This window comes from Gymnogyps californianus, chromosome 2 (assembly GCF_018139145.2).
Source record: "Gymnogyps californianus isolate 813 chromosome 2, ASM1813914v2, whole genome shotgun sequence".
NCBI classification, from domain to species: domain Eukaryota; kingdom Metazoa; phylum Chordata; class Aves; order Accipitriformes; family Cathartidae; genus Gymnogyps; species Gymnogyps californianus.
Window position 1 is genome coordinate 76158568 of NC_059472.1, and position 26531 is coordinate 76185098.

The window sequence follows — 26531 nt, forward strand, 5'->3', positions numbered from 1 at the left end:
TGATCCTTAGAGTACTGGTCCTGTGAAACAGCTCAGCTCATCACCAGCTGGGAGACCTGGGTGAACAGACTCAGCTTTGCATACCTACAGTAATGCTTATGAAAGCTAGACATGCTGAGGTGGGGGTTGGCTAAACTTCACTTCAGGCAGGGAAAAAATGGTGGCACCACCCGCAAATCCATGGGCAATTTCTGGACCAGCAGTGGCATCTGCTCTCCAGGCAGCAGCTCCTCCACCTGATTGAAATTAAGGTGTCATGGTTACAGTTTCAAGAAGGCAGCAAAAGGAAGAACTGTGGGGAATTAAATAACACTGTGAATTGGTTTAATTACAGTACCTGAAAGGATCTCATGTTATTCAGTCTTGCTTTTCCTGTTATTTTGTGGCACTGATTAGTTGCAGGGTTCTGCTGTGCAGCTTGCAATTGCATATTGCTCAGATACGCTATCTATAATTCTACGTAGCATACAATAATGCTTTAGAAAGTGTAGCATTTGGAGTATTAGTCGATATACTTCACGGGGAATTTTTTCTAGAAAATAGAGGAAGACAAATCATAAGCTACGGTCACCAGCACTGGAATTGTGAATGCTATCTGTAGCTAACAGAGGTTTTTTATGTCTAAAAATGTAATTCAGAACCCTTACAAATAAAAAAAGGAGACAATTTGCTGGAGATGTAGTGCCCTAAACCGATATTGTTAAACGCAGATAAATTCAGTGCTCTACAGACTAGCACTCAAAAAAAAAAAAAAATCATAGGGTGTCCTGATTATTTAATGGTTTTATTGGTTATCTCTCCTAATATAGAAATATGTGAAAAAATTAACATGAAACAGTCGTTTGTATATGTCTGTGATATACTTTCAGTTCTGAGGACATAGGATGAGGTGAAGAATTAAGGTATAAATTACAGAATCTTTACCTCCGTAGCTTAATATGCCACATGCACGCTTCTAACAACCTTTGCAAATTTTCAGTTTTATCAATGCTCATTAAACTACCAGGCTCTCTTTTTCTATATTCTCTTTCCCATCATTGCTGATTACCAAGGTATTGTGTAAACAGAAGCCTTCTCCTTTGTAACCAACATCCTTCTCCTGCCAGATTCATTCAATGATGCCACAATTCAGTGTTTGTGACATCACAATAGCTTCCATGGTGACTAATTGTGCTGTCAAACTCTGGTGTGTGACATCTCTGAATGAATCGGGCAGGAGGCTGATTAGGAAATCAAAAGCTTCTGTTTACACACAAATAACTTGGTAATTAACAATGATGGGAAAAGAGCAAGATACTTATCGGGCTGCATTTATATACATGGAGACCTGCCTGCCTTGGACCTCTGTTTCACACTGAAGCACAAAGCGGGGCCCCCGGCTGTCCCAGAGAAACGGGGTGTGCAGGTTGGGGCTTCAGCAGCCACCAGACTTTGTTCCGCAGGGACTGCTCCAGGGCTGTCCTCTGTAGGCCACGCAGTAGATCTGTGTGAAAAGTAATGCAGCCTTTGAGGGTGTAAAGCAAACAGACAAAGAAAACAGTATTTAAAGTGTCAAAAAAGATGTAATGATACAGATTTCACGTATTTGAGAGGATGTGGACAGAAAAGGGAATAAAAGAGTTTATTTAACGGGAGACAACAACATCCAATTTCTTGTATTTGGGGACCAAAGTATACACTGTGACGTATTCAATAAACTTTAAATACCAATTTCCATGCATCCACCCAGTTTTGGTTGCAGTTTGAGTTTTTTGTTATACAGCTGCTTATTTCTAGCTTCTCAGTAGCTTAAATGCTTCCCTGTATTTCAGAGACTGTCAGATCAAGGTAGTAATCTGTCTGCTCCTTAGGTGAAGTTATTATCAGGTGTCTGATGTTCCATATTTTTCCCTCTAGAAATAAGATTGCTAGTATAAGTATGAAATAATGGTGAATAGATACTTAGCAGTGTGGAAAGAAATATGGTTTAAAAGCAGTGAGAATTCTGTGTTTCCAGAAGACATTATTTCTTACTCAAGACATCCTTGCTGACTTAATGCTGTAGGTGGTAATCTTGAAGCCCAACAGAAGAGGCGAGTTCCTTCATTAAGTTCACTATCTTATTTTTTTTCCCCTGGTCTTGCCTAATACTACTTTCCAAAAGAGTTCAGTTTGCAGAACCAGTTCATCTTTTTACTATTGGGCAGACTGAGGACAAGAGCACATTTTTGAAGCCAGCTGTGTATTTATCATTGTGGTGATCTTCTAGGTCCCAGTTTTTAAGGAACCTTCACCTGACTGCTTACTTTGCACGCATAGTCAAGCGTATTCCAAATAACACGTGCTTGCAAATAACTTCAAACAGCTATTGGAACGCACAAAGTATTTGTGTTCTCACTGGAGGCAATGGTGTGACAATTTACCATCAGACTTGCGTAGATTTGACATGTGGAAATGGTTCCTGCTGCACTATACCACTAGTATCTGAAACACTTTGTGGTCAAGATTTAAGCAGTCTGTGAAACTTGAATTGGTCCCATTATTTCATTTGCAACTAGAAATACACCTAATCTGTTCATAAAATGTGGTATTCTCCCGATGTGCTACTCCATGCTTAACTATCATCAATTTAGGATGGGGACTGAGATATCTGTATTGGACATTAACAGAAGTAATAATAATGATGAAGCCAGACTGTCGTGATAGGACGTGTCTGGACACTGAAAGAATCCCTACCTACAAGCCTCATTTTTCCAGCTCCAGAATTGACTGTACATCTTATTTAATATAGTTGAAGCAGGAAAGAAAAGTAGTAGGGCTGTGAGATATATGTAGGGTTAGAAGAAAGAATTGCTGCATAGTTCTGTACATAGATTTTCTTGTTTACATGTGCATTGAATTTGATTTGCCTTAATCTGAATGAATTAAAAGTGGAACAGTTAGATGCAGCTCTTGCTAAAATACGAAAACAGGGTGGGCTATTTCACACTTCAGTCCACCTGTCATTTGTAGTGATTCTCTAATTGGGAATTTTGGGCCATGCCTGCGAGTTGTTCATGATGGAATCCAGCTCCCTTTCCCATCTTATATCACTTCTACAGTTCTGTAGAAGTTTAGATAATAATACAGGGCAATTTTGGGAAAGAAAAAAAAAAAAGCCTGTCCTGTTCTTCTGGGAAGTGTGTAGAGGAGACTGAGTTGAGCCTGTCAGATAAACTAAAAGGAGACATTTCTGGTCACTTCAGCAGCAATGCCACTTGAAGACAGACTGACCTATTGAACTTAATAGACTGACATCTGTGCTTCTGGTTTTGTAGCAGGAAGCTCAAAGCAGGGCTGAGGTTGAGTTGCTGGTGTGTCAAGTGGCAGTTCGTCCCATTTGTACTAACCAAGTGCAAATTACGAAGGACTTCCCAAGTGCACAACTTTTGTGAAGTAGTAGCAAACTGACCAGGACTAGCTTCTTTTTTACATGCATGTGCTGTGAAATGCTGCACCTTTTCTTCAAGATGGCTTTCACCATCAAAATGAAAATGTAAACATTAAATCAGCGGGAGTATCACCACAGAATCTCAAAAGGGTCTTCTTTTAGTAAAGAAATACATCTAGGTCAGTTGCCTAAAGCATCTAAGAAACAGCCACTGGGTATATTTACACAAACTAATGATCAAAATACAAAACAAATTGACAAATGTTCATCTATACTGCATTTCCTCAGGACAGAATGAACGGGTTGTGGTTTGTCCCTGCCCTTAGGCGAGCAATCTTCAGTGCGTTAGGAGAACGAAGACCACAACTTTGTGCGATGACAGAAGCAGGCAGTAGCAGGACACGTGGTCATACTGTGATGAAGATTCATACCAACATAATGAAATGTTTTTTCGGAGGAAGCATAATTTAAAAAACAGAAAGGCCCTCCACCCTCATAGGCCCACCATCCTCATCACAGTGTAGAGGAGATTTGACTTAACCAGTTGCCTAAAACCATGACAGCAGTAGATCAGCAGCAATACCTGAGACTTCAACTGTGAAGCCCCTAGAGAATGTGGAGGTTTAGGTGATGAATGCTCAGGTGAAGCAAAATGTCCTTAATTAACTGCTACCAACAGCAGTATTGTCGCGTACATTAGTCGAAGAGCTACCCCTTAAAAGTGGTGTTATGGCTAATGCACTAAGAAGCAGCTCTATCTGAGAGCAGCCCAGTATGGAAAAATCTTCGATGTTAACTCCTTGAAACACAATCTGTAGCGAGGCTGGACACTGCAAATGGATGGTAAATGCTGAAGTCATCAATGAGCTGGTGATGACTGACAATCTAAATGCAGGTGAAAAAGACAATGGGGTCGTTCAGAGATAGGTTAAATTTGCAATCAAAGAACTTACATTAATCTGCTTAGTTGAATAATTCAAGTGACATTCAAGAGCTTGCTGCTTCTTGAGATACCAATGACTGCTTGCTGTCTATCCTGAAAACACCCCAAGAGAACTTGGGTGGCAGCCTGACATTTTTAACCGTGGGAATGCAAGGATGCAGGAACACAAAGTGGGGAAGGGACTCTCCAAACTTCTTTGGCCAGCAAGTCGCATGCATTTTGGATAGAGCTTTGCGAAAGTTATTTTTTGTTTGACCTCATTTTTTATTTCCTAGTATATAAGGGAATAAAATATTCCCTAAATATTAAGACTTTTGAAAAATACCTAAATATTTTCTCGGAAACTTTTGAAGATTTGCTGAGATAATGAGTTCATGCAGTAGTGCACACTTAGCCCAGTTGCCTTCTTTTGAGTTACTGCTTTCAGTGAATTGGATTTGTTAAGCTATCTGTTCATGCTTTGATGTGCCATTCTTTTGACCAGAGAAGTGGTGGTTATGGGGAGTTACCTTGTAACCAAATCTAGAGCAGAAAATTGCCCTGTCATGTGTACAAAACATTTGTCTCTGTCAGTATTCCTGTAAAGTAGATCCTATGACCTCTTTCATAATAAACCCCATTGTCTAACATCTACAATAAAGGCCTGAAGTTCACCTTGAAATGAACTGCTTTTATAGAGTGCGATCAAATAGGACACTGTATGTCTGTGATAGTTCAAGACCTAGTGGTGGCCTTTCTGCAGCTTTTTTCCCCTTAGATCTATCCACCTTGCCAGTTCCACAGCATACAGCCAGCACCAAAAGAAGAGGTTCGTGTGTATTCTTTAAGCTACTGCACACAAAAAATCTTACGTTCTTTCCTTTCTCAAAAGTCTGGGCTTATGAAGCCCTGATGTAGGAAATCTTTGACGAACACTGCCGTATAATGTTAAACTTTGTAATACTTAAGCCCTAGTTCCTTTAAATGCCTCATGGCAGTATAGTTTGAAAGCTATAATAGGTTTTGTTAATTTCGTAAAAGGCAATGGAATTACACTGTGTTGTTTTACTCCTGTTCTTTGGAAGTTGGTCTCGCTGCTTCTGCTGGTTGGCTGTGTGTTAACATCATGTTCTTCTTCCACAGAGAGGTGCTTGGAAGATCATGAGCTCATAGTTCAAGTCGAGTCCACAATGGGAAGTGAAAGTAAATTTTTGTTCAGGAAGAATTACGCAAAATACGAATTTTTCAAAAATCCCATGGTGAGTCCCATTACTTGGTTGTTTACACCACAGAGAGCGGGATGGATTGCAATAACATTGCTGGGTGCTGTTATGTCTTAAACATCTATTTAAAAAAAAAAAAGCAACCAACAAACAGAATTCTTTCCAAAGAAATTTTAACCAATGTTTAAATTCCTTGTACTCTCCTCTGAGCCTAAAAACCTCAAGTGTTTTCAAGTTACCAAATATACATGGCTATTGTTATGTTGGAGAGTGACCAAGACAGGGAAATCTTTGTTGGTTTAAGAAAAACAATCAGAAGTGCAATTTACTCATTATCTTTGAAGTTACTTGGTTTGAAGCAAATTGATCGCATAGCGTGCAGTATCCATACCTTTTAATTTCTGACAGTAATAATTAAAAAAAACCTCTCTGGGTAACCCCTAAAGCGCTTACTACATACAAGGAATTTCCAGTTTATTGTTATATATGTTGAACAGTGTCTCACCTATGGCTGTGCTTTAGTGCTAGTGTGCTCTGCCTTCTTTACTGATCATAGTAACTCACCCTCTCTATGTCCTTATGTATATCCATGCTTGAAAAGTATTGTATGTCATAGCTATACTTATTCCTGGATTTGTAAGATCCTTTGAATGTTGTAATTTTAAACTGTTTGCAGTGTAACTGCTTATTTGGGTATGATTTTTCACATTTTATCTAAACAATTAAGTTGGAACAGGCTGTTGACATGAACTGATGTCAGCTGGTGCGACCCATCTAGATAGCTGAAGAAGGATAATCCAGAGGTGGTTTAGGTGAGAACAGATTTTGGGTCAGTTGGGCATTTGTGGTGCCAGAAGAAAAAAGATACGTGAGGTTACATGAAAACTCATTGCTAAAGTTGCTGCAGATGATAAATTCATTCCTTTCTTCATAGATGCTAATGCATAGTTGCTGCATCCTCACACGTGTGCTTGCACGTACATTTGTCGTCTGCTAGTGCTTGTTTCAGAGGCTGTGCCTTGACTTACTGTGTGAAACATTTCTGTACATGGAGTGTTTATAATTTTTCACTTCTGTTGATCTTCCCATCTGATAACCTATGAACATCTGAGTGTTGTACGGAAATTTTGGTATCATAGGAGCTAGCACATTGGTTTCATGTGGTATACTTTAATAACAGAGCCTGGGAGTAAAACCCAGAATGCTTGGCATTCAGTCCCAGGCTCCTGCATTCAGAGAATAAATCATTCCTTTGGTGTAAGAATGCGAAGGCTCCCTATCCGTTGCATTAGCTGTTGCCATATGGCACTGTTTCTACTCGAGAGGCTAGTAAATGTTAGCTTTCATAATTCATTGTGCAACTTACCTGGTAGAAGGGTGATTCCTCTTCAGCCCTTCTCTTTATGCCCTAAAGACTGAAGAGTGATGAATGTTCTAAACTGGAAACGTTTTTGTTGTGATTCATCTTGTTATAATCAGTCATTGTTTTATTTCAGGCATTTCTGCATGTCTTCATGCTTCAAATAATGTTTAAAAACTTCAAGAATGACTTAATGTAATTGCTGTGTATAGTAAATTCAGTGTACCGAATTATATAGGCATTTTAAAACATGGTAAATGAAAAGGGGAACTGGAGGAATAAATCTGAAGTCAAGTCATCTGTTTAGCAGTGAGAAAACTGTCTGACCTTTGTCATGCAAAGATTCAGTATGAATGAGATATTGTACTGGATGCCTGAAATCGAAAAGCTCTGTAGAAGCACCTGTTTGTGTGTTAAACAGTATTTGCTTCTGTGTTTGTGGGATGGGGGAAAGGAGGTAGATGTCTGCTTTAAGATTATTCAAATCTAGCACGTGAAGCAGGGCGTGTGACACAAAGCCTAATTATTGCACGTGTCCTCATTCAGTTTTTATTATTTCATTTCATGGAATGTATGCTGACCTATCCTTACAAGAAAAAACACTGGGCTGTGTTATGTTACCCTGAAATATAAACATATAGGGGTAGATTTTGCAAAGGGCTTTTCTCTTGACAGATTGAAGGGTTTCAAGCCCTGAGCATAACCTGGCTGTTGAACAACCAAATGAAAGCATCAACAGTCACTCATGAGCTCTTTCTCATAATTAAGGTCTGCAAGTGACACTTCGTTTGAAGCCTTCTGAGGGACTGAGCAGGTTTTAGGGTCAAGCAGATACAGCACTGAAGAACTGTATTTTGGATAGAAAGAGTGCTATCAAAGGTAAAGGTGTACATACTGGAGATCCTGCAGCATCCCCACCTGAGACTTCTTTTAATGCATTTGCATCTAGCTTACCCCTGTGAGGGTAGAGAGAACTTGTTATTCCTATGCCATGCATCTTCCACATGGCACGTGGAGTTACAGAGATCTTGTTTGCTGAACAGCCTTTCTGGACGGAGAGGGAAGCCCAGAAATTTGGTGGCAGAATATGCAATAAGCAAGGAGTCACTGCATACCCAATCTGCAGGACCATTCATCCTGTCCTCTCCTAGAAAGTAGTGGCTGTTAGAGATCCCTGAAAGCCCTCAATAGAAGAGGAAGCGATGGGAAGATGCACTTATGAAATGCTGCGTATCAGATATTTTAAAAATCCACATTCTGTCTGCATGGGCGTTTGGTGAGCAGAAGGAAGGGAAGAACTGCACTTGAAGCCTTAGTATTACTTTCTGTGTCAGGGGATCTCCAAATTGATTTAAGAGTGATAGTTTCAAAAAATTAATGACTGGAAGAAAATTCCACTTGTTCTATGTAAAAGTGTTCAAATATAATGTGACTTCCAATTGTCTTCTCTTTTTGTGTCTAGAATTTCTTTCCAGAGCAAATGGTTGCCTGGTGCCAGCAAACAAATGGCAGTATCCCACAGTCACAACTTTTGCAGGTACTGTAAGTTATCCATATGGACAAAGAAAGTTTTGGAGCTGGAGGGGAGAGGTTGAGAGGAAGGAAGGGAGAATTCAAAGGTCTGGAAATAGCTGGTCGGAGAAAGACCAGTGTAGCGAGTTAGCATATGGTACTAATGTTGAAAATTTCTGACAAAGATCTTACCCAGTGGCATTGAGGTGTAAGTTATAAACACAAAGTATTCATAGCTATGTTCATACATATTTGTTCCATTAATATTCAACTTACTCTGTGGGTACCTGGTTTGGCGACCTAGTGTTGTTCCTAACACAGTCTCAGCAGATATATTTCTAGAAAAACAAATATACCTTATAAAAAGCAAACAAGAAGTACTCTTCTATACTCCACATCATAGCATAGGAGAAAGTGTAAAAATACATGTGTGCATTAGAAAATGGGCTTGAGATGGTGAGAGGTTTTGCTTTTGCTTTTTATGTCCCATGTTTGTGCCTGGCGAGAATTAACAATAAGGACCAACTTCCCCATGGTTCAGCCAACTAGCTGCTCTTTTGTATAGAAAAATAATTCCCTAAGAAGTAAGTGCGAGTAGTTACAGCAAATTGTATGTAGTATATTTGCAAAGTAATCCCATTTAAAGTTCCCCAAGTTAAATTACAGGGGTGTGTACCGTATGCATATGTGTTGGTAGAGTTGTGTAATCTCCATGGCAGTGGCACGTGCACTGAGTTTATACTGAAGTTTTGATGTCGCTGTACAGTTTCTTGCTTGCTCATGAAGGAACTGTGGTGGTGGCATGGTTGGTTGGCCTCCAAGGATGGTGCTGAAGGATGGGCTACCTCTCTGATCAGTAACTCATTCACTTAAACCTCTCAATTTAAGCACTCTGATCTAAACCCTGTAGTCTAAATCTTTTTCACTTTAGTTGTTTTCTCAAATGGGGCACATTCAACTCATGAGGCCAAATTAAAACACAGTTTATTAAAAGAGTACTATATTAAGAATATAAGACTGTGATGCCTGGAAGACAGTACCACAAATAACAGGCAAATTATAAAGCAGAAGGCACAAATATATGAAGAAAGTATACATACAAATAACTGATTCTAGCTTGATTTCTGTCATGTTGCATGTTTGCAAATATGCACTGGCTTTCTGTTTAAATACAAGTTTCCACTGACTTTTGAACCAGTGTACTCATTTTGTCCCGTAACCACTTCAGAATCCATTAAATACTGGCTCCAGGTTCACTGAGAAGAATTTGAAACGTTAGCATCCATTCTCAGCTGGGAAACGAAACAAAAATCAAACCAATTTCTGGAATTAAAAATGAAAGTCGCGTGCAATGAGGTTGCAATTGGGAACCAAAACTCGCGTGAACAGGCATTGCCACAGACTGATAGGAACAGAGGTGTTCACACCTTCGGCCCTTTTTCCTGCAGTGTAAGTGGAGAATTGAGTTTGCTTGTTAACAGAAGCAGCGGGACTCCCTAAAAGAGCAAGATGTTCTTGAAGATGGAAAAGTTTTGAACATAGGGTAACTCAAGCAGTAGGGAAGGGAAAACCTTACAACCTTGTGAGATACAAGAGTTTGCTTCTGGGAAGGCTCAGTTAGGTGCAGACCTGGAGAAGCATAAGTCACGGGGGTCAACAGCGCGAGAGGGTGGGGGAAAGAGGATGAGTACCTTCTCTGTGGTTCATTGTTTAACCATAAAAAACAATCTTACTTAAAGCATTTATATTAAATACCCCTTTCCTTTTAAAAACACATACAACCATTTTTCGTAATTTCAATGACAGTTGTAATTTGATGAAGGTAAACTTCTTGCAGTCTAGCAGTCATTAAGCGTGTTGCATCTGAGGCCACCTCAAACATTGAGCAAATGCGCTGTTTTTAATTACACACAAAATAGGGAAGAATATTAAGTATCATCTCATGATACCATATACTGTATTAAGAGCTAGTGTTTTTAGTCTTAACAATAGCATCAAAAACAGCAGGATCTGTTTTCCGTAGTGTCAGCCTGGCTCAGATATGCAAAAAAGCTTGCATCTTAGTTTACTTTTGGTTTATCTAGCTGGACAGAGAGAATATATTCTCCTTTTGGTCTTTCCTTTTCACAGTTGAGAAGTGGATTCATAGTACAAATAGCAGGAAAATTGACTGTTCTTTTCCATTCTGTTAGATGAGATGGGGAGGAGGACTGGAAAAAAAACTTAGGTTTTAATGCAACTAGGAATTCTGACACAGGGCACTGGTTTTTGGTTTCCATACAGGGAAATGGTTAGGCTTTTGGAGATTTATGTATTGACACAGAGAACAGGAAAATGTCAGTGGCAGGAGGAGTTAGCTAAGTAGATGTAACGGGAGGAGCAGGAATATCCATTTTGGTCATAAATCAGTTTAAACATCTAGGTCAGTTTAAGCATAATGTGAAAGTGCACCCCAAGTCAGCAAAGCAATTTGCCGTTTGCTTCTGTGTTCTGCAAATACAGTGACAATTTTATGATCCATCCGTAGGACACAATCCTCATTTACATTTTCCTCTCCAACAGAACTTTTTAAATTCCAGTAGCTGCCCTGAAATTCAAGGTTTCTTGCATGTGAAAGAGCTGGGTAGAAAATCATGGAAGAAATTGTATGTGTGTTTGAGGAGATCAGGACTTTATTGTTCTACAAAAGGAACTTCAAAGGTAAGATTAAAAAAGAAGTTGCACAGTACTAGCATGTGAAAGCATTTTCTGCTTTTACAGTGAGTATTTTTTGCTGGTTTTTAAATATCTGCACACAGTGTTCCCTTTTTTTATTGCATAGAAAAGGATAAGCAAGCCATGATCAAATGACAATCAAGCCCTGGGCTCTCAATGCATGAAAATAGCTGTATAGCATTGTTATATAATAAAACCAAACTAGCCAGACAACATCATTGTGGTTACCGAAGTTGTGCTAACAAGGTTAGCAAGAGAAATCACGCTCTCCAAGCACACGGTTAATGAATTTAGTTTAAATGATACCTTAAACAATATTTTATATTATCTAACTTTCAGATTTCTCTGAAGAAATGTAACAGGCTATGCCATTTTTAGTGTGATGTGTTTGAATAAGTATTTTGTCAGCTTCTTGTATAAAGCACCTTGTGATAGTAGGCTGATATTTAAAAGATGACATGCTGTGTCCACTTCAAGCTGCCTGAGAGAGGAGCACAGTGTTCATACACTGCCCTCTGTTGGAGGTTGGTCTTGAGAGACTGCAAAGCTTGCCACAAGATCTTCCAAAATCTTAAACTTACCTGTGATAAAACATATTATTTCCCCAGGAGCCAAGACATTTGCAATTGTTGGCTGACCTAGAAGACAGCAATATCTTCTCGTTGATAGCAGGCAAGAAGTTGTACAATGCACCTGCAGAGTATGGATTTTGTATAAAGGTAGTTCTTCTCATTAAGTTCTTCTGAAGTTCAAGATGGTGTTGGTAGCTCAGAGTCCCCCCAGCCCACAGCTAAATGGGATTTGTATGTAAAACTCTGCAAGCATTTCTGTCATGAGGACTTGATCTTTAACGTCTTTCACTTGGCAGGCATGTCCTGTGAATCTTGCCATCGTTTTATGCGACACTTTTAACACTTTAACTGGTGCTCCTTTGGCTTGGGAAATTTCTGTGCAAGATCAGCTCAGTGCTGAAGCATGGTGTGCCTGTGAGGTGGCCTTGGTTCACCTCACAGATGAAATTTTTTTTCTAAGTACTCTAACTGAATAGGAAAGTTTCTCGGGACAGCGAGCACCAAAACTGTATAGCAACAAAAGATCAAGCTCCGATCGGGTGTAATTGTACCATTATTGTGGGCCAGAGGTTTGCATTTATTTAAAGAAGAAGATTGTCTTGGAAAATGGAAATAAGAATAAGCAGTTGCCTTTGAGGATTTTAGAAACTGTTGTGCTGATGGATAGGTTTGGAAGGTATTTCAAAGCTCCATGTAATTTTCTGAGAAGAAAGTAAGGCTGGGAGCTGTTTTTATTGACAGCAGTGAAGTAGTCTCCTTCCTAGCAGCCGTTCCAGAGCTAGACAACATGGGTTTGCCTCAGAGAGTAGACACCAGCTGTGGGACAGATCCTGAACTGATGGAAGCAGATTTTCAGTAACCTTCAGTTACGGAAACTTTGGTTCTTCATTTCGAAATGGGGGCTTATAAAACTTCTCACAGTTCTAAAAAAAAAAAAACCAAACCCAAACGCCTTGGTTCTGAGTACCTTGTTCCTATAAACTGCCAGAACTGCAGGGTATTTCAAAGCAGGCACTGACATTTATCTTACTGGACTGAGAAAGTGATATCTTTCAAAGCATGCTCAGCCTCTGCTGAGCTTTAATTCAGGGTGGTGTGAGCTTTTTCTGGCCAGTTCTTAGACTAATACTGTACCTGCCTTTACTCTGCACTAAACTTACAGTGTTGTTGGTTTTGTACTGAATGTAGCTGACTTCCCTCTAATACTTCATAGCCCAACAGAGTGAGAAATGAAACTAAGGAACTGAGGTTGTTGTGTGCTGAAGATGAGCAAAGCAGGACGTGCTGGATGACTGCCTTTCGACTCCTCAAGGTACCTAATCTCTTCTATGTGAATAGAGCTACACCTATAGTTAAGTTGCATTCGTTATTTTGTTCATGAGAAAATACCTGTATGTTCTTAAACATCATCTGCCTCCAAAACGATACAGCTAAGAGCAAAATGTGAGGTAGATCTGTCCCTCCTAAGCTTTTAAGCACAGGACTGAGCTCAGTTCCTTCCACATATGAATCAAGTATAATTTTAGTTTTGGAGCCAAATTTATGATAAGTGAATGAATCAAAAAAACTGCTTAACAAGGTAGATGCAAATTATCATAAAGCTAAAGAAAATGTTTTGATAATGGTATGTGGTTATCTCAACTAGAACAGAGTGCTATCTAGAGCCTTTGCAATTTTTTCGGTTTCTGAAGGTTCTATTAAAAAAAGTAACAAAAATAAGCAACCCTGTCTCTGAGTGAAAGTTATTCATATCTGAGAGGAAACAATGAGATTTCTTGATGATATGGTAGGAGGCTTCACAGTTTTTTTGAAACAAAATCAGCATGGAAGGAACTGAGGAGAAAGTTGACTATTTTGCACTCTTTGAAGCAGAGAACTTCCTGATCTTCGTAGGGAAATGTGCAGAGGTTTTGTTTTGTTTTTAAATCTTTCCCTGAAGATGCTGCCTTGAAAACTACTGTGTTCTTCTCTGTACCTTACTACGTCCTCCCTCATATTAAAGGGAATATACACATAGATAAAAAAATACAGGAAATATGTACAGATAATGTGTTACCCGTGAAAATCCCACCTTTCTTCCGCGCAGTTATCCTACTCTCTAATAGTCTGTGTCAAAGTGTAACATACAAAATGTGATAAAAAATAGAGGCATGCACAAAGTGGTACTGTGGTACTTGATACTAGATACATGTCCACCAAAATAGGATGGAGAACCTTGAGCTCAGTCAACTTTGGCTCTCTCTGTAGCAAACAGATAATTTCAGATTTGGAAACGAGGGCACGGCTGTTCCCTCCAGCCACTGAGGTCAGCGCGCCAGCATCCTGCTGGTGGCTGCTGCGTGCCAGGCTGTGCCCAAAATGGGACGCGTAACCCAGGGGCACTGCGAGCACTTGGTCTCTCTGTCCTGAATGAACAGAGTCGCCGTTCCTGCCTAAGTAGCAGCCCACATAAGCAAAGCCTTCACACTCCTCTCTGCCAAAATGCCCTTTTCCCCACCAGCATTTCACACCCACCTGCTGAGGAAGATGCATTCCTGCAGCATGCGTCCAAGGAGCTGAGAGGGAGTGGGTGCATCAGAAAGAGTATGAGGTTTTATCGCTTCCTGGTCCATGTGTGGCATTGACTAGGAGAAGCCACAGAGGTTCCCGTTGCTGCATGAGCATTGTTTATTCCTCCCCTCCCTTTCAAAAAAGTTAATCTCATTTGTTTATCCTCAAGACATGACGTATGTTTGCTACAATTACCTGTTCCTCTCCCTGTGCGGACTGTCCATCATGCAAAACCCTATAAGCATAGGGAAAGCAAATCAGACTCCTAGGCCTGCAGGTATGAAAACGCAATGCCTGTTCTCCATCTCCATTAAGTGGTCACCTTCCAAACCAGAGCACATCTCTTTGAATGCTCTCCAAATACTATCTCATTTGTTAATTGTAAGAGATTCTGTTTTGCAGTACAGAAATTCCTATTTTAAGTTGTTACAAAAGCGGGTGCGCTAGCCATTGTATGGGCCAGGATGCAAGAAACAACCCCAGTTACAAGATGCGTATTTGATTTCTGTGGAGCTGATACCGCTGTTGGCTATCATAATCCGCTCTCCAGTTACTTGACTTGACTTGAGTTGTGTTTAATACACACTAACGATTATGGTAAGAGTTTTAGTCCCCAGGCAATTCTAAGTGCTTCTTCTCAGCTGTCCTTTACTTTCCCTATTTACACAGAATTTTGCATTGTGGGGAAGGTGCTCAAACAGAGGATCAGATAATTGTAGTGAATTGTGCCTTGAAGATACCACTTTTTCTGAAGAAATTAGTTACACTGGTCAAGGCACTAATGTTCCTGCATGGCAAGGGAAAACCTTCACAGTGTACAGAATTAGCTATTCTTACCAAATACGTAGACACGCATCTTGCTGTGGCCGTTCAGAGGAATCTTTCTTTGCAGTGTGACCTGTGGCAGCAGTGGTACTGTATGGCAGTAATTTCTGTATACTGGTATATAACATTCACCCTTAGGCAGTTATAACACTAGGGGAAAAAAAAAGGGTTTGTTTTTAAGGAACACTGAAAGATGATTAAAGGTGTACAGTCAGGGAAAATTAAGGCTGTGCCCCAAGGCTGTGGCTGTGAACCTCCTTTTTATTTACCTACTGATTTAGCTTTCCATAGTCATATATTACCCTGTGTACAAAATTATATATACCATTTCAGTTAGAACATTCAGTAAGCAATGTTGCTATACTTTAGCACTGTGCCTCTAGGGAAGGCACTGAGTAGGTGTTTTCCTACCATCCTAGCTACTAGCGTTGCTAAAATTTATCATGTTCAACGAGGAGCATGACTGGAATTCAATCACCTTATTTTTATGAGGATGAGAAAAGTACCAAAAGTGTTATTTCCTGATGAAACTTATTAAAAGAGCTAGTGAATTAGAAAGGTTCTTATTTTTTATCATTATGGAAACCGAGTTTGAATGTCTTCTGCGGATTTTTTTTTTAAGTTCACGTTACTAGAGGGTAAAAAGAGGGGGAGTTAATACGTGTGTTCTGACCTCAAGTGAAAGCTTGTATTCTACAAGGAAAACATGGTGATAGCTGAGAGTGGCAGAAATTACCTGTGTATTTCACTCAGGCTTGTAAAAGTGCTGTCTTTTAAATAAAACTTGTCATGCATATTCACTGCTCGATTGCCACCTGCCAATCACTATTACTCAATGCAAAGTGCTTTGGTACAGCTTCTGATCATGAAAATAATAAACTGGTGGCACCTTGCTCCAGTGTAAGTGGTATTATGAAATCACTACAGTTTTTTTCCTAGGGTATATATTTGAATAATAATGTGCTTGCATTTCTGTTGGCAGTATGGAATGCTACTGTATCAGAATTACAGAATTCCCCAGCAGAGAAAAGCCATGCTTCCACACTTTTCCACTCCAGTAGTAAGTAATGAACTTTGCCTCATTAATGTATGACGTTGGAAAAGATACATTTGCTTTTGCATTTTAAAAGTGGAAAATTTTATGCTAAGAAATGTAAATTCAGCATTGTGTAGCAAATCAATGTAAAGTTCACGTTTCGCATGAGTACAGTTTACGTGGTTGGCTCTCCATTATCTTAGGCTTACATGATCCACATGATTGAAAAATCTTGGATACGTCAGGCACTTTGAGATGTACAGTACAGAGACATCTGGCTGTCTCTGCAGAAGCCAACTTAGGTCTGGCAAAACTAACACGTAAATTTCCTAAAATATGTTGGGCCAAGAGCTGACTGTTAGCTATCTAAAAGTGAAGATGCTATATTTGGATCCCAACTGGCCCTGAAAATGACTGGAGTATAGTAATAGGGCAAGTGGGCAACTTGAGCAAGACAGATTTTATTCTCAGCCATTGAATCCTTTCCCTCACCTACGGCCTAAAAAGAAAAGCCATCTATTTTTGTGTCTGCGAATCTTTTGGAAGGGGAAAAAAATGAGATGTATTTTCTGTGCTGTTGAAGGATAACTTTGGACAGTCTTCTGAAACCAAAACATTTTGAAATGAAACTCTCAAGCTGGTTTTTTCTTTCCCTGTTTTTTGAAACAAGTGAAAATTCCTTTTCAGAGAAGTGTATCTGAAAACTCACTAGTAGCAATGGATTTTTCGGGGCAAATAGGAAGAGTTATTGAAAATCCTGCTGAAGCACAGAGTGCTGCCTTGGAAGAAGGACATGCTTGGAGGGTAGCTATCTTCTCTTCTTTTCTATTTTTGTAATTAGTAAGTGTCTGTTGAGAGCCAAAACACAGAGTGTGCTATGATGTTAGTGCAGTGCTGGTCACAGTATAGCTTAGCTCCGACCTGAAGCAATCACACTGCAAGCATGCAGATCTGAAAGTCAATATCCATCTTTAGCGAAACTGTCACATTCACAACAACCTTCTACCACTGCTTCTCTGTCCCCCTAGTGTCCAGAGGAAAGTTGAGGGGGAAAGCAGACCCACCAGAACTTTACTGCCAGTTTGCAAAACCAGTCTCTGAGGAGGAATATGTCAAATTAAATGCTTCCCCACATGGAAGAGGCTGGGGCTCTGACTAATGGCTTGCTCCCAGTAAGTTTAATTGCAGAATATACAAGAGGCAGGACCTCTTGCAATGAAAACTGATGTAACTTGTTTATAGTGTCTTGTGGACAGACAGCTGCAGTACAAGTTTTCCCACATGCTCGTCTCTTAGGGAATAGGAGTCATTACTGAAGCACTAGCTGGTGCTTTATGTACGGGAGGGAAATACTGCTTGATTTACTGAGTGCCTGGTGTTTTGCCTGAGCAGAAACATATCAGATTTTCTTTTTTCTGCCATTTTTTTTCTTTTTCTTTTTTTTTCTTTTTTTTTTTTTTTAAGATACTGAGCTTTCATCATTAACATCTGGCTTGTGTTTTAAGCCAACTGAAATGAGCTGCTGCTTGTAGATTAGCCCCCTTCAAAGTTGCATTTCTTTTTCTCATCCTTGCATTAAACTTGCCCAGCCCCCAGTTTCCTGAAAATTAAATCTGTATTGCATGTGCACTAATTCTCTTCTGTTGAGGCTTTAGTGTGGATTTAACGGTAATTCATTTTCTCTATAGAAACGTAGCACAAGAATGAACATCTTGGGTAGCCAAAGTCCACTCCATCCTTCCACACTGAGTACAGGTAAATTCTGCTGGTTTGTAAGCATAGTATAGAGGCCTCTGTGGGTAAATAAAAGTTATATTTCATATAGAGACAGAGAGAGAGTGCAGTCGTGTAGTATTAATGCCTCGATGTCAAATACAATGTTTATGTTTATCAGTAGCTTCTGTGTCATTAACGTGCTTACCCATACAGATGCAGTAGAGGAACTTGTTTTCCTTTGAAGGCGCGCTCAAGCTTTTCTTCAATATTAATCTTTTGAAACTCAGATTTTATAAAAACAGACACTCCATGTATGTTTCTATTTAAAACAATCCAGAAGTCAGTTCTTTGTTTTAGACAAGGCAAGTCAATGAGTGATCTGTTGATCTTTAAAGAGTAAAAATGAGAGTCTTCAAAACAGAATTCATTCCATAATAACTGAATAATGTAAAATATGGATGCCTGTAATGTGAGTCCCGAACATCTCTTTGAGACTGTAAGTTTATTAAAATAATAGGAAATTGCGTATTTAGAGGAAACACAGCTATTCTCTGTTTCTGTTCTGTGTTTCTGTTCTGTTGAACAGAATTTAAAAATACCATTTGAAAAACAATAAAACAATAAACATACAAATATTTGGGGGTAACTCCACCCTTGACAGCACAAGCTAAAGTGCTTTTCATTATTTGAGAGTTAAAGAGACTTGGTTCTAACTCGTTAGCTTATACATTGTATTCTAAGAATTGTTTAGTCCCACCATTTTCAAGAAGCTATGAAAAGGCAATATTATAAGAGATTTCTCTCGTTAACCTAATCATACATCTACAAATCAGAAAATACATGGATATAATGCCTATCTACTTAGTATATTAAGTAGATGCAACAGCTGGTGCATTTTTTTATATTGATTCATTTTTTATATAGATTAATGAAAGATATTTTATACGCTGTAACAAAACTATACCCACTTTTAAAATGTTTAAATAATTAGTGTGTGGAAAAAACTGTCGCACATGTTACTGTTTTTAACCATCTTCTCTTTCCCTCTTTTCCCTCTCACCTCCAGTTATTCATAGGACACAGCACTGGTTTCACGGCAGAATCTCTAGAGAAGAATCTCACAGGATTATTAAGCAACAAGGGCTTGTAGATGGGTAGGTATTCCTGTTGCTTAGTATTTACGATCTGATGGTAAGCGTTATAGACAAGAGCACAACTTCTGCTGTAAGGGTTTACAGGTTTGTGAGCACTTCTGAGTAACCTGATTTTTGAGTAGTCCCATTATAAGCTGCCTGGATTTCAAAAAGTCAGAGTACGTGTTTGTAGGAGTGGGTTCTAACTCTTAATTTGAAAAATAAAATATTAAGCATACACTTAAACTTTTTTATTTTTTCCAACAGAGGCAATCAAGTTTTAGAGAATGTTAGAATTTGAAAATAATTCGTTCCTGTAATTTGCATTGAGGACATACTTTTCAGGCAAAGCTGTACCTAGCCATTTGCCCACAAATTTATAATCAGCCATTTGTGCTCTTTTGCATGAATCAGAGCAGTTAATGATGATTTCTCACTATTTATTTCTGTTCTAGAGCAAAGAAATGAAAGTACCTGTTCCAGGGCTCTCTAAAATGTCTGTAGTTGAGATTTAAGTATCTTCTAAGCATCTCTGTTTCCCTTATTTGTATGTAGTTATGGTTATTGAAAGGAAGTTGCTTAAACTGCATTCAGCAGTTCTTTATTTGTAGGATGGGAAGAGCATGGTTGCCTTCAGTTCACTAATCTCAGTGCTGTCAGGGTTAAGGTAGAAACTTCCATGTTGGCTTCTCAGGAGACAGTCAAGTTCAAACCTTTATTCGACGATTTCTGATTCAGGAGCATCACTAATCTTTATGAAGAATGAAATACATTAGAGAAACAGAAATTGCTAGTGCATGTACATATTCATCAAGCAGTGATTTTTTTATTGTTTCAGGTTTTTTTCTGGGCTAAGGCTATTGGGTTTTAGCTTAGCAGGTCAAACAGAGAAGAGAGACTGAGAAAGCAAAGGAGCACTGCTGACTTGTTGGGTTTCTGGTTCTCTCACACTACAGATCTTCTTTACAATCTTGGGCTCATTTTGACTTGTTGCCTTTGGAATCTAGTGGCCCATCCTTCTTGGGGTTTTCATAAATGTGTTAATGCCTTTTAGGCGGTGTTAAATTTGTGCCTAGCCAGCTTACTTACTGTGGAAGGTGAAGATTGGTTAGTTTGGCTGTAGCGAGGTCAGTCAGCAGTGGCAAAAGAACCATGATACCTATGTGCTCTGAGATCTAAGGATCATGGTTTTCAGGACAGAAAAGTCTTGCCTGTGTTTTCCTGCTCTGTGTTCTTGAACAAAAGAAGGTAGAAAGTTAACAGTCTTCTGATGGTCATGTAAGATGTTCAGCAATGTATATATGCAGCTGATACTGCTATCATTTGATTGTTTCTGGAAGCTATTGTTGAGGATGCATCTATCTTTATAGTCATTGTTTGTGTGGACAGCCTGTTGCTTGCCAGAGGTTGAGTAAACACTTGCAGGATCAGTTGTGCTGAGCTTTGTTTTGTGCCACCAGCTTATGGTACTATGCATTATCTGAAATGGCTAGATGAAAGATAATTTAGAGATGCCTGCATGAACTGTAGTAACCACAGGGCAGGTAAGACCTCTCTCCCCAAGATGGATCCTAACATGTAAAGTCTTTGGTCCCTTTTCCACACATCTGGTCTTGCTAGGACTAAAAAGGAATGTTCAAATACCATGCATGGTTTCCGGTGGTGGCAAGACATGCCTGTCTCCGAGTATTGGACTGACCCTGGTTATGATGGTGCATTTTTGTGGTATTGACATTTCTCAATTGGTTCTGAGGAGCTGGAGTAAGTTCTTTTGGGTTCATAAGACTACAAGCAGTTCTTGCAACTCAGCCTTGGAAAAGTGTGCTCCTGGCTTAGTGGTTAGCAATTAAGAGGGCTTGAGGCCTGCCCCAGTACTGTGCTTGGCCATCTCACAAATCCACTAGTGATTACCGCTGTGAGCCTTATGCCAAAGGTATATTCTTGTTTGCTGTGGCATGGAGAGGTTCTCCTTCCTTAGTTCATAAATGTCAAGGAGAGGAAACATTTTTTGACTAGATTTTTTTCTCCTCTTGTAAGTATGTATTTAACCATTTGAGTTAGGACTTCAATTTTGTGGGTCACCTTAACAGTGACAGTTACATAGCGTATGATGTTGCTAGCTACACTCCTAAAGTATATTCTTTTCCAACGATGCTGAAGGAAAAATATCGTGACTGTTTTAGAGGAAAAATCAGTGTGTGCTTCCCCATCTTGATAATGTGGATGCTATTTAACTGATAAGTCGCTTTAAGAAAGTATCGAGCTGTTTCTGTGCAATTGCAGCCATTTAACTTAAGTGTAATTTTGCTAACAGTGGGTTTCTGTAAACTGATGCAAGATACTGGAGAGTGGGAACAGATTCTCGTGTATTACTTTCCCATCTACAGAAATCCAGATTTGCTTTGAAGTTAAATGAGAACATTTTCTTCATGAGAGTACATATCAGTAATGGAAAGCTCAATTAGAGAGACCCTTAACAAAAGCCTCATACATACCTTCTTAGGGGAAGAACTACTGTCATGTATCTTTCACTTCTTGTTTCTTCATCTATTAGTGTTGCATAGCCATGGTACAGAAATTGAAAGCAAATTGCCAGTTATGGAATCGCCTGTTAATGCAACTAAAGAAGAGTTAGGCAATAGCATAAAATGACTTAGTAGTTCTGATTATTTATGGAGAAATGGATTGTGGTATTCAGTATGTACTTAAAAATGTTCTCTCCTAGACTATTCCTTCTCCGGGACAGCCAAAGCAATCCAAAGGCATTTGTACTTACGCTGTGCCATCATCAAAAAATAAAGCATTTTCAAATCTTGCCGGTAAGTAGATCATTTTTGATACTGATCACAAAAAAAGAAATTTTAAATCATAAATCTTTGCCAACATCTGAAGAGACCTCTTATTAATTACTGATGTAATTAACAGGGATGTTTCCATTAGCAGGTAGATTAGCAAGCATTCTTTAGAATTGTCAAATGTCTGATTAAAATTCTTTGTTAACATTGCCTGGAAAACTAGTGTAAGTCACTTAGATATAGGAATAATGCACAGAACTTGTTCTCTGTGACTGACAGCAACAACAGTGGCAGTTGTCTCCCTATCACTTAGGCAAACTTAGAATAACTTAGGGAAACTTTAAAAAGTTTTATTCTGGAGGTTATCCAATAACGTTGAGCTTAAAATAACGTTACACTGAGATGTCGAGAACCTATTTGATTTTTGTCTTGATCAAAAGGAGCATCAGAAGTTTAAGATCACGTAGACCTCTTTATTGGTCCAAACCCTCTTCCCTTGCTTTGCCTGCCAATTTTACAAACAGCTAACAAATATTTTTGGGGTATTTTTGTTTCATGTAATGAAGACCAGTGCTGTCTCTACAACTTTCAATTACTCTGCCCACGAGCTTTCACTTTCATAAACAAAACATTTCAAGTTGGGTTAACGTACGTTCTTTTCTAGAGCTGTGCATGGTTTCATGAAGATCTCTGGGCGCTAGGCTGTTTGGGCAGTGCCCATCGTTTATCTTACGTCACACACTTGTACTCTTTATGTTTTGCCATGCTTGCACCTCTTCATGTGCAGTCTAACCTGAAAAGGATGTTTTGTTTCCCCAGTGTGAAGAAGATGGACAGATATTTTTCAGCCTGGATGACGGGAACACCAAATTCAGTGATCTAATCCAGCTTGTTGAATTCTATCAACTAAACAAAGGAGTCTTGCCCTGCAAACTCAAACACCACTGCATCCGAGTGGCCTTATGACCTCAAATCTGACTCTCACTGAAGACTGGATTTGCTAGAAGAGTAATTGTAAAAGAACGTTGACACTGGGGAATTGGCAGATTTGTAAGTTGGTAAAAATAAATAAAAATATTATGCACCTTGGGACTCTGAAAGGGATGGATTCGACAGGTGCCAACAGACCAAGATTGCTGGTTTGTCTAACACCTAGGAGTGATTGCTGCTGAGTGTCCCAGCATCCCAAAAATGGGGGGAGGGTATGTAAAACCATGAGTAAATTTGAAACAAAACTGGAAACTATCTTGGCTGGGCCACTTAACAGGAACAAGTGTGAAGAGAAATCTTTGAAAAGAACTCTTGCCCTGGAATAATCTTGACAATTAAGACTAGTGTGTTTACTTTTTGTATTGATCACTTTTTTTGCACTCCTACTTTGTTTCGGATATTGTATGCAGCCTATATTAGGAGCTGATGTGGCTTTTAAAATTCATGCAGGAGTTGGGTATTAATCTGCACCCTAAAATGTATGGAATGCTTCAGCCTAAAAGGATCTAGAAGAAAATCAAGAAAAGTGTGTGTGTGTGCGCGTGCGCGTGTGTCTCAAAACTTCTCTGGAGACCTGAGGTTCAATGATCTGCAGATGTCTTTGAAGAAGCAATGAGGATACAATTCTGAAAGAACATACCACCATATACATACTCTTAAAACTGTTGACTTGTAGCATAATGGCTGTAGTATGTTGATGGCATATTAGTGGCATCCAGTCATGCAAAGACTGTATTAGATTCTATGCACAAATTTTTATTATTGGAGTGGTGGTTTGTTTTTTACAGCCTTTTGACTGTTTTCCTGAGGAAACTTACTGTTACTAAATAGAATAGGACTGAATGACTACACTTGTATTTGAAACCACCATTTTTTCTGAGAAGATTCTTCTGCAGGTAGTCTTAGTATGACAAAATAAAAAAAACAAAAAAACAGTGTTTTTAGCTTTATAGCTTCTTGAATTTTCAGACTGTTTCCAAGAGCTCTTTCCATATAGTAAAGCTACAGTGACACAAAGCTCTCCTGGGGAATAGGGCATAAAAAGAACTGTAGCCCTCCTGCTTTCTGTAGGGCCATGAAAGTTTACATGGTGAGAAAGAACATGCTGGGAATGGAAACACGTTTGATTGTGAACTAGCTGCTGACAATATCATCCATCGAGGTAACTGGTGATCCCTGTGTCATACACGCTAAAGCACGCCAGTACCTATGGCAGACAAGTACGTATCCTGCTCTGGTGCTGCTTTGTCATCAGAACTACTTTATTGTTAATGTTTAAATCAATTATTTAATGCTTACACAATAACTCTTTCTGATGATAAATCAGTATTAAAGTCAGACAAGTCCCACCTTGATCCTCCAGTTGCAAATCTCATTCTTTCAGCAACGCGGTTGGTGCAGGAACTGTTACTGAATTAACTTGCCAGTACTCCATGCAGTTAGCCACTGTGAGAAGTATTCCGCTCTGGGAACTTGCAGAGTGTAGTGCAGAACGGAGCATTCTTAAGATGGTAAATGATGTGCGCAGGCTAGTTCATCCTTACTAATATTTGCCACGGGGTTTGAAATCCTAGCCATCTGAAAGGGTAAAGAAGGAAAACCAATCCTACACCTTTAGGTCTTCATGTAGTGTTGAGAATAGCGTAAGACAAACCATAACCTGCCTGAGTCGTCCATATCAGCTTATAACTATGTCAATGGTATAGAAACACTGTATTTTAGTTTACAGAACACATTTAGGTTTTTTTTTTCCATTTAATGTCTAGATAGTAAAAATGAAGAAACTTGATTTTGTTTTTAGTAGAAGCCTTTTTTTTTTAATTGTACATAGTGAAATGAGTGTTCCTGCTTTCTAGACAATGTATTTTAAAACCTTGAAATTAAGCTAACTTAAGTCTGACTTCACTTTGCATGCTTCTATTTGGCCCCTATTAGGAGAAAAAAGATACTTGTATTGACTACATTACCAGTTTAATAAGACCATTTATGCTGTAGTTTTAAGTTTTTCTGTTTACATAGCTTAGTGACAACCATGCATTTTTCCCAGTAGGCGGATAGTATTTGCAGTGTTTCATATTTATAAAAAAAACCTTGCATCTTATTTAAATTGAGAATAAAAGTTTGACTATGAATCATGATTTTTGTATGTAGATGGTTGACTTAGTCTTTTGTACTTTTCCCAGCTAAAGTGAGCTGTTTTGAGAAAGTGACCACCTTCAAAGTGGCAACAATCTTACTTAAGCAGATCACTGCTTTGTCTTCTTTCTGCTGGAAAACAGTCAATACCACCTTAGTTTTCCAACAGATTCAGCTGGCTGCCAGCTCAGAATACCAAGGACTGAAGGACATTTGACTCTTATTTTTGTATTTAAATGACATGAATGTAAAGGGGATGCTCAGGGTTGTTTTGGAGCCTGTTGAATTTTTATCTTTTTGCCTGTGATTTTATTTTCTAAATAAATACTTCATGTAGCAATCTTGAATATGTTGAGAAGGAAAATGCCAAACCATTTTGGTAATGAGGTTACTAGTTAAGTTATGTTACGATAGGTGTTGAAGTACAAAAAACTTTTTATTTGTTAATTAATCTTGAAGAAACACGTGCCTCAGTTTAGATGTTTTGTCTTATCTTTTCTGCACTAAATACCTGACAGTTTGACCAATCAATGCACCTTTCCAGTGGCAAGACTTGCTTATCGTAAATTATATTGTCACAATGCAAGATTTAGTGACTGTAAAATGGAATAAAGTTTAAAGTTTCAGGGAATGCAAAAGGTATTAACTTAAGAGACAAAACCTTTATTCAATATGCTTTGCTTCATACTGTAAATAGCTTTTTGGCTTGTGAACCTAATTGTAATCTTTCAGGTATTTTTGTACAAATAAGGGACTGATATTCTGTTTCTTGTAATTAGAAATAAACGTTAATACAATGCTATTCATTTTATATTGGAATGAATGTCATCTTTTGGATATAGCTGTACACCATGTAACTCTTGCCTTAATTCTGGGTTATTTGGGGTGGGTTATATTAAACAGCCTTTAAGAAGAGTTAATAGGAAAACAGAATCCCCAAGATATCTTTATTCTGGCTGTTCTGTCTTATGATTCCTATTAGGACAGACTGTCCTTTATTTAAAAAAGAACTTGTTCACCCCTTTTGTTTGAGGAAAATTGTTGGGGATATTCTGCTATGATATTTACAATATTCATTTGGGAAGGCTGCTAGAATCAAATCAGGAAATATACCATGAGCACCTTTTGGGTCATAAAATAAAGCTGAAAATGTACACTCTGTACAAAGCACTTTATTGGCCTCATAGCTGTTGGATCAGAAAACTTTTCAATAGTATTTTCAGAAAGCAATTTTTTACCCCTGTAATCCTTGTATTCGAGTGGTCCATCAGCAGTTGGGTGGAAAAGCACATCTGCACAAAATATGGTTTTGCTTAAAAAAGCCATTTTTGGGACGGGGAGATTGGTCATTCTTCTGGTAGGTAGAATAATAGAATGTTGGAAATGTTTCACTTTTTTGTTGGACACAGTCCTTTCCTGTTTCTGCCTTGCTAATCCATAGAAGCCATCAAATGCGTTCCACTTCAAGCCTTAGTCACACCCTGGCTTCTGCATGCTACGTCTTCATGTGAGTTTGTATTGCACTGGGGCATGAGTTATGTTATGAATGAGTTAGCATTATGAAATTCATTCATCAGCACATAAAGGCAGAGTACTTATTTGGGGTTTTGATATTCCCAAAAATTTTTCTGTCTGGA

General features: G+C 38.8%; 1 protein-coding gene across 2 annotated transcripts in view; it reads left to right on the forward strand.

Annotated features, from left to right (window-relative positions):
- GRB10 (growth factor receptor bound protein 10) overlaps positions 1–25698 on the forward strand; it is a 150314-nt gene extending 124616 nt beyond the window's left edge. The window contains exons 7-18 of one of the 2 annotated variants that reach the window (XR_007766049.1): positions 5475–5590; positions 8377–8451; positions 10989–11126; positions 11750–11860; positions 12927–13025; positions 16071–16148; positions 16812–16928; positions 17813–17879; positions 18907–18994; positions 21699–21792; positions 22588–22818; positions 23209–25698. Coding sequence is in view for 1 of the 2 variants with exons in the window: in XM_050891695.1 (XP_050747652.1) it covers positions 5475–5590; positions 8377–8451; positions 10989–11126; positions 11750–11860; positions 12927–13025; positions 16071–16148; positions 16812–16928; positions 17813–17879; positions 18907–18994; positions 21699–21792; positions 22588–22734 (1130 nt within the window). In the remaining variant the exon portion in view is untranslated. Of the gene's footprint in view, positions 1–5474; positions 5591–8376; positions 8452–10988; positions 11127–11749; positions 11861–12926; positions 13026–16070; positions 16149–16811; positions 16929–17812; positions 17880–18906; positions 18995–21698; positions 21793–22587 lie in introns of both variants that reach the window. The other variant, XM_050891695.1, reaches the window with a different exon arrangement.
- The last annotated feature ends 833 nt before the right edge of the window (positions 25699–26531 follow it).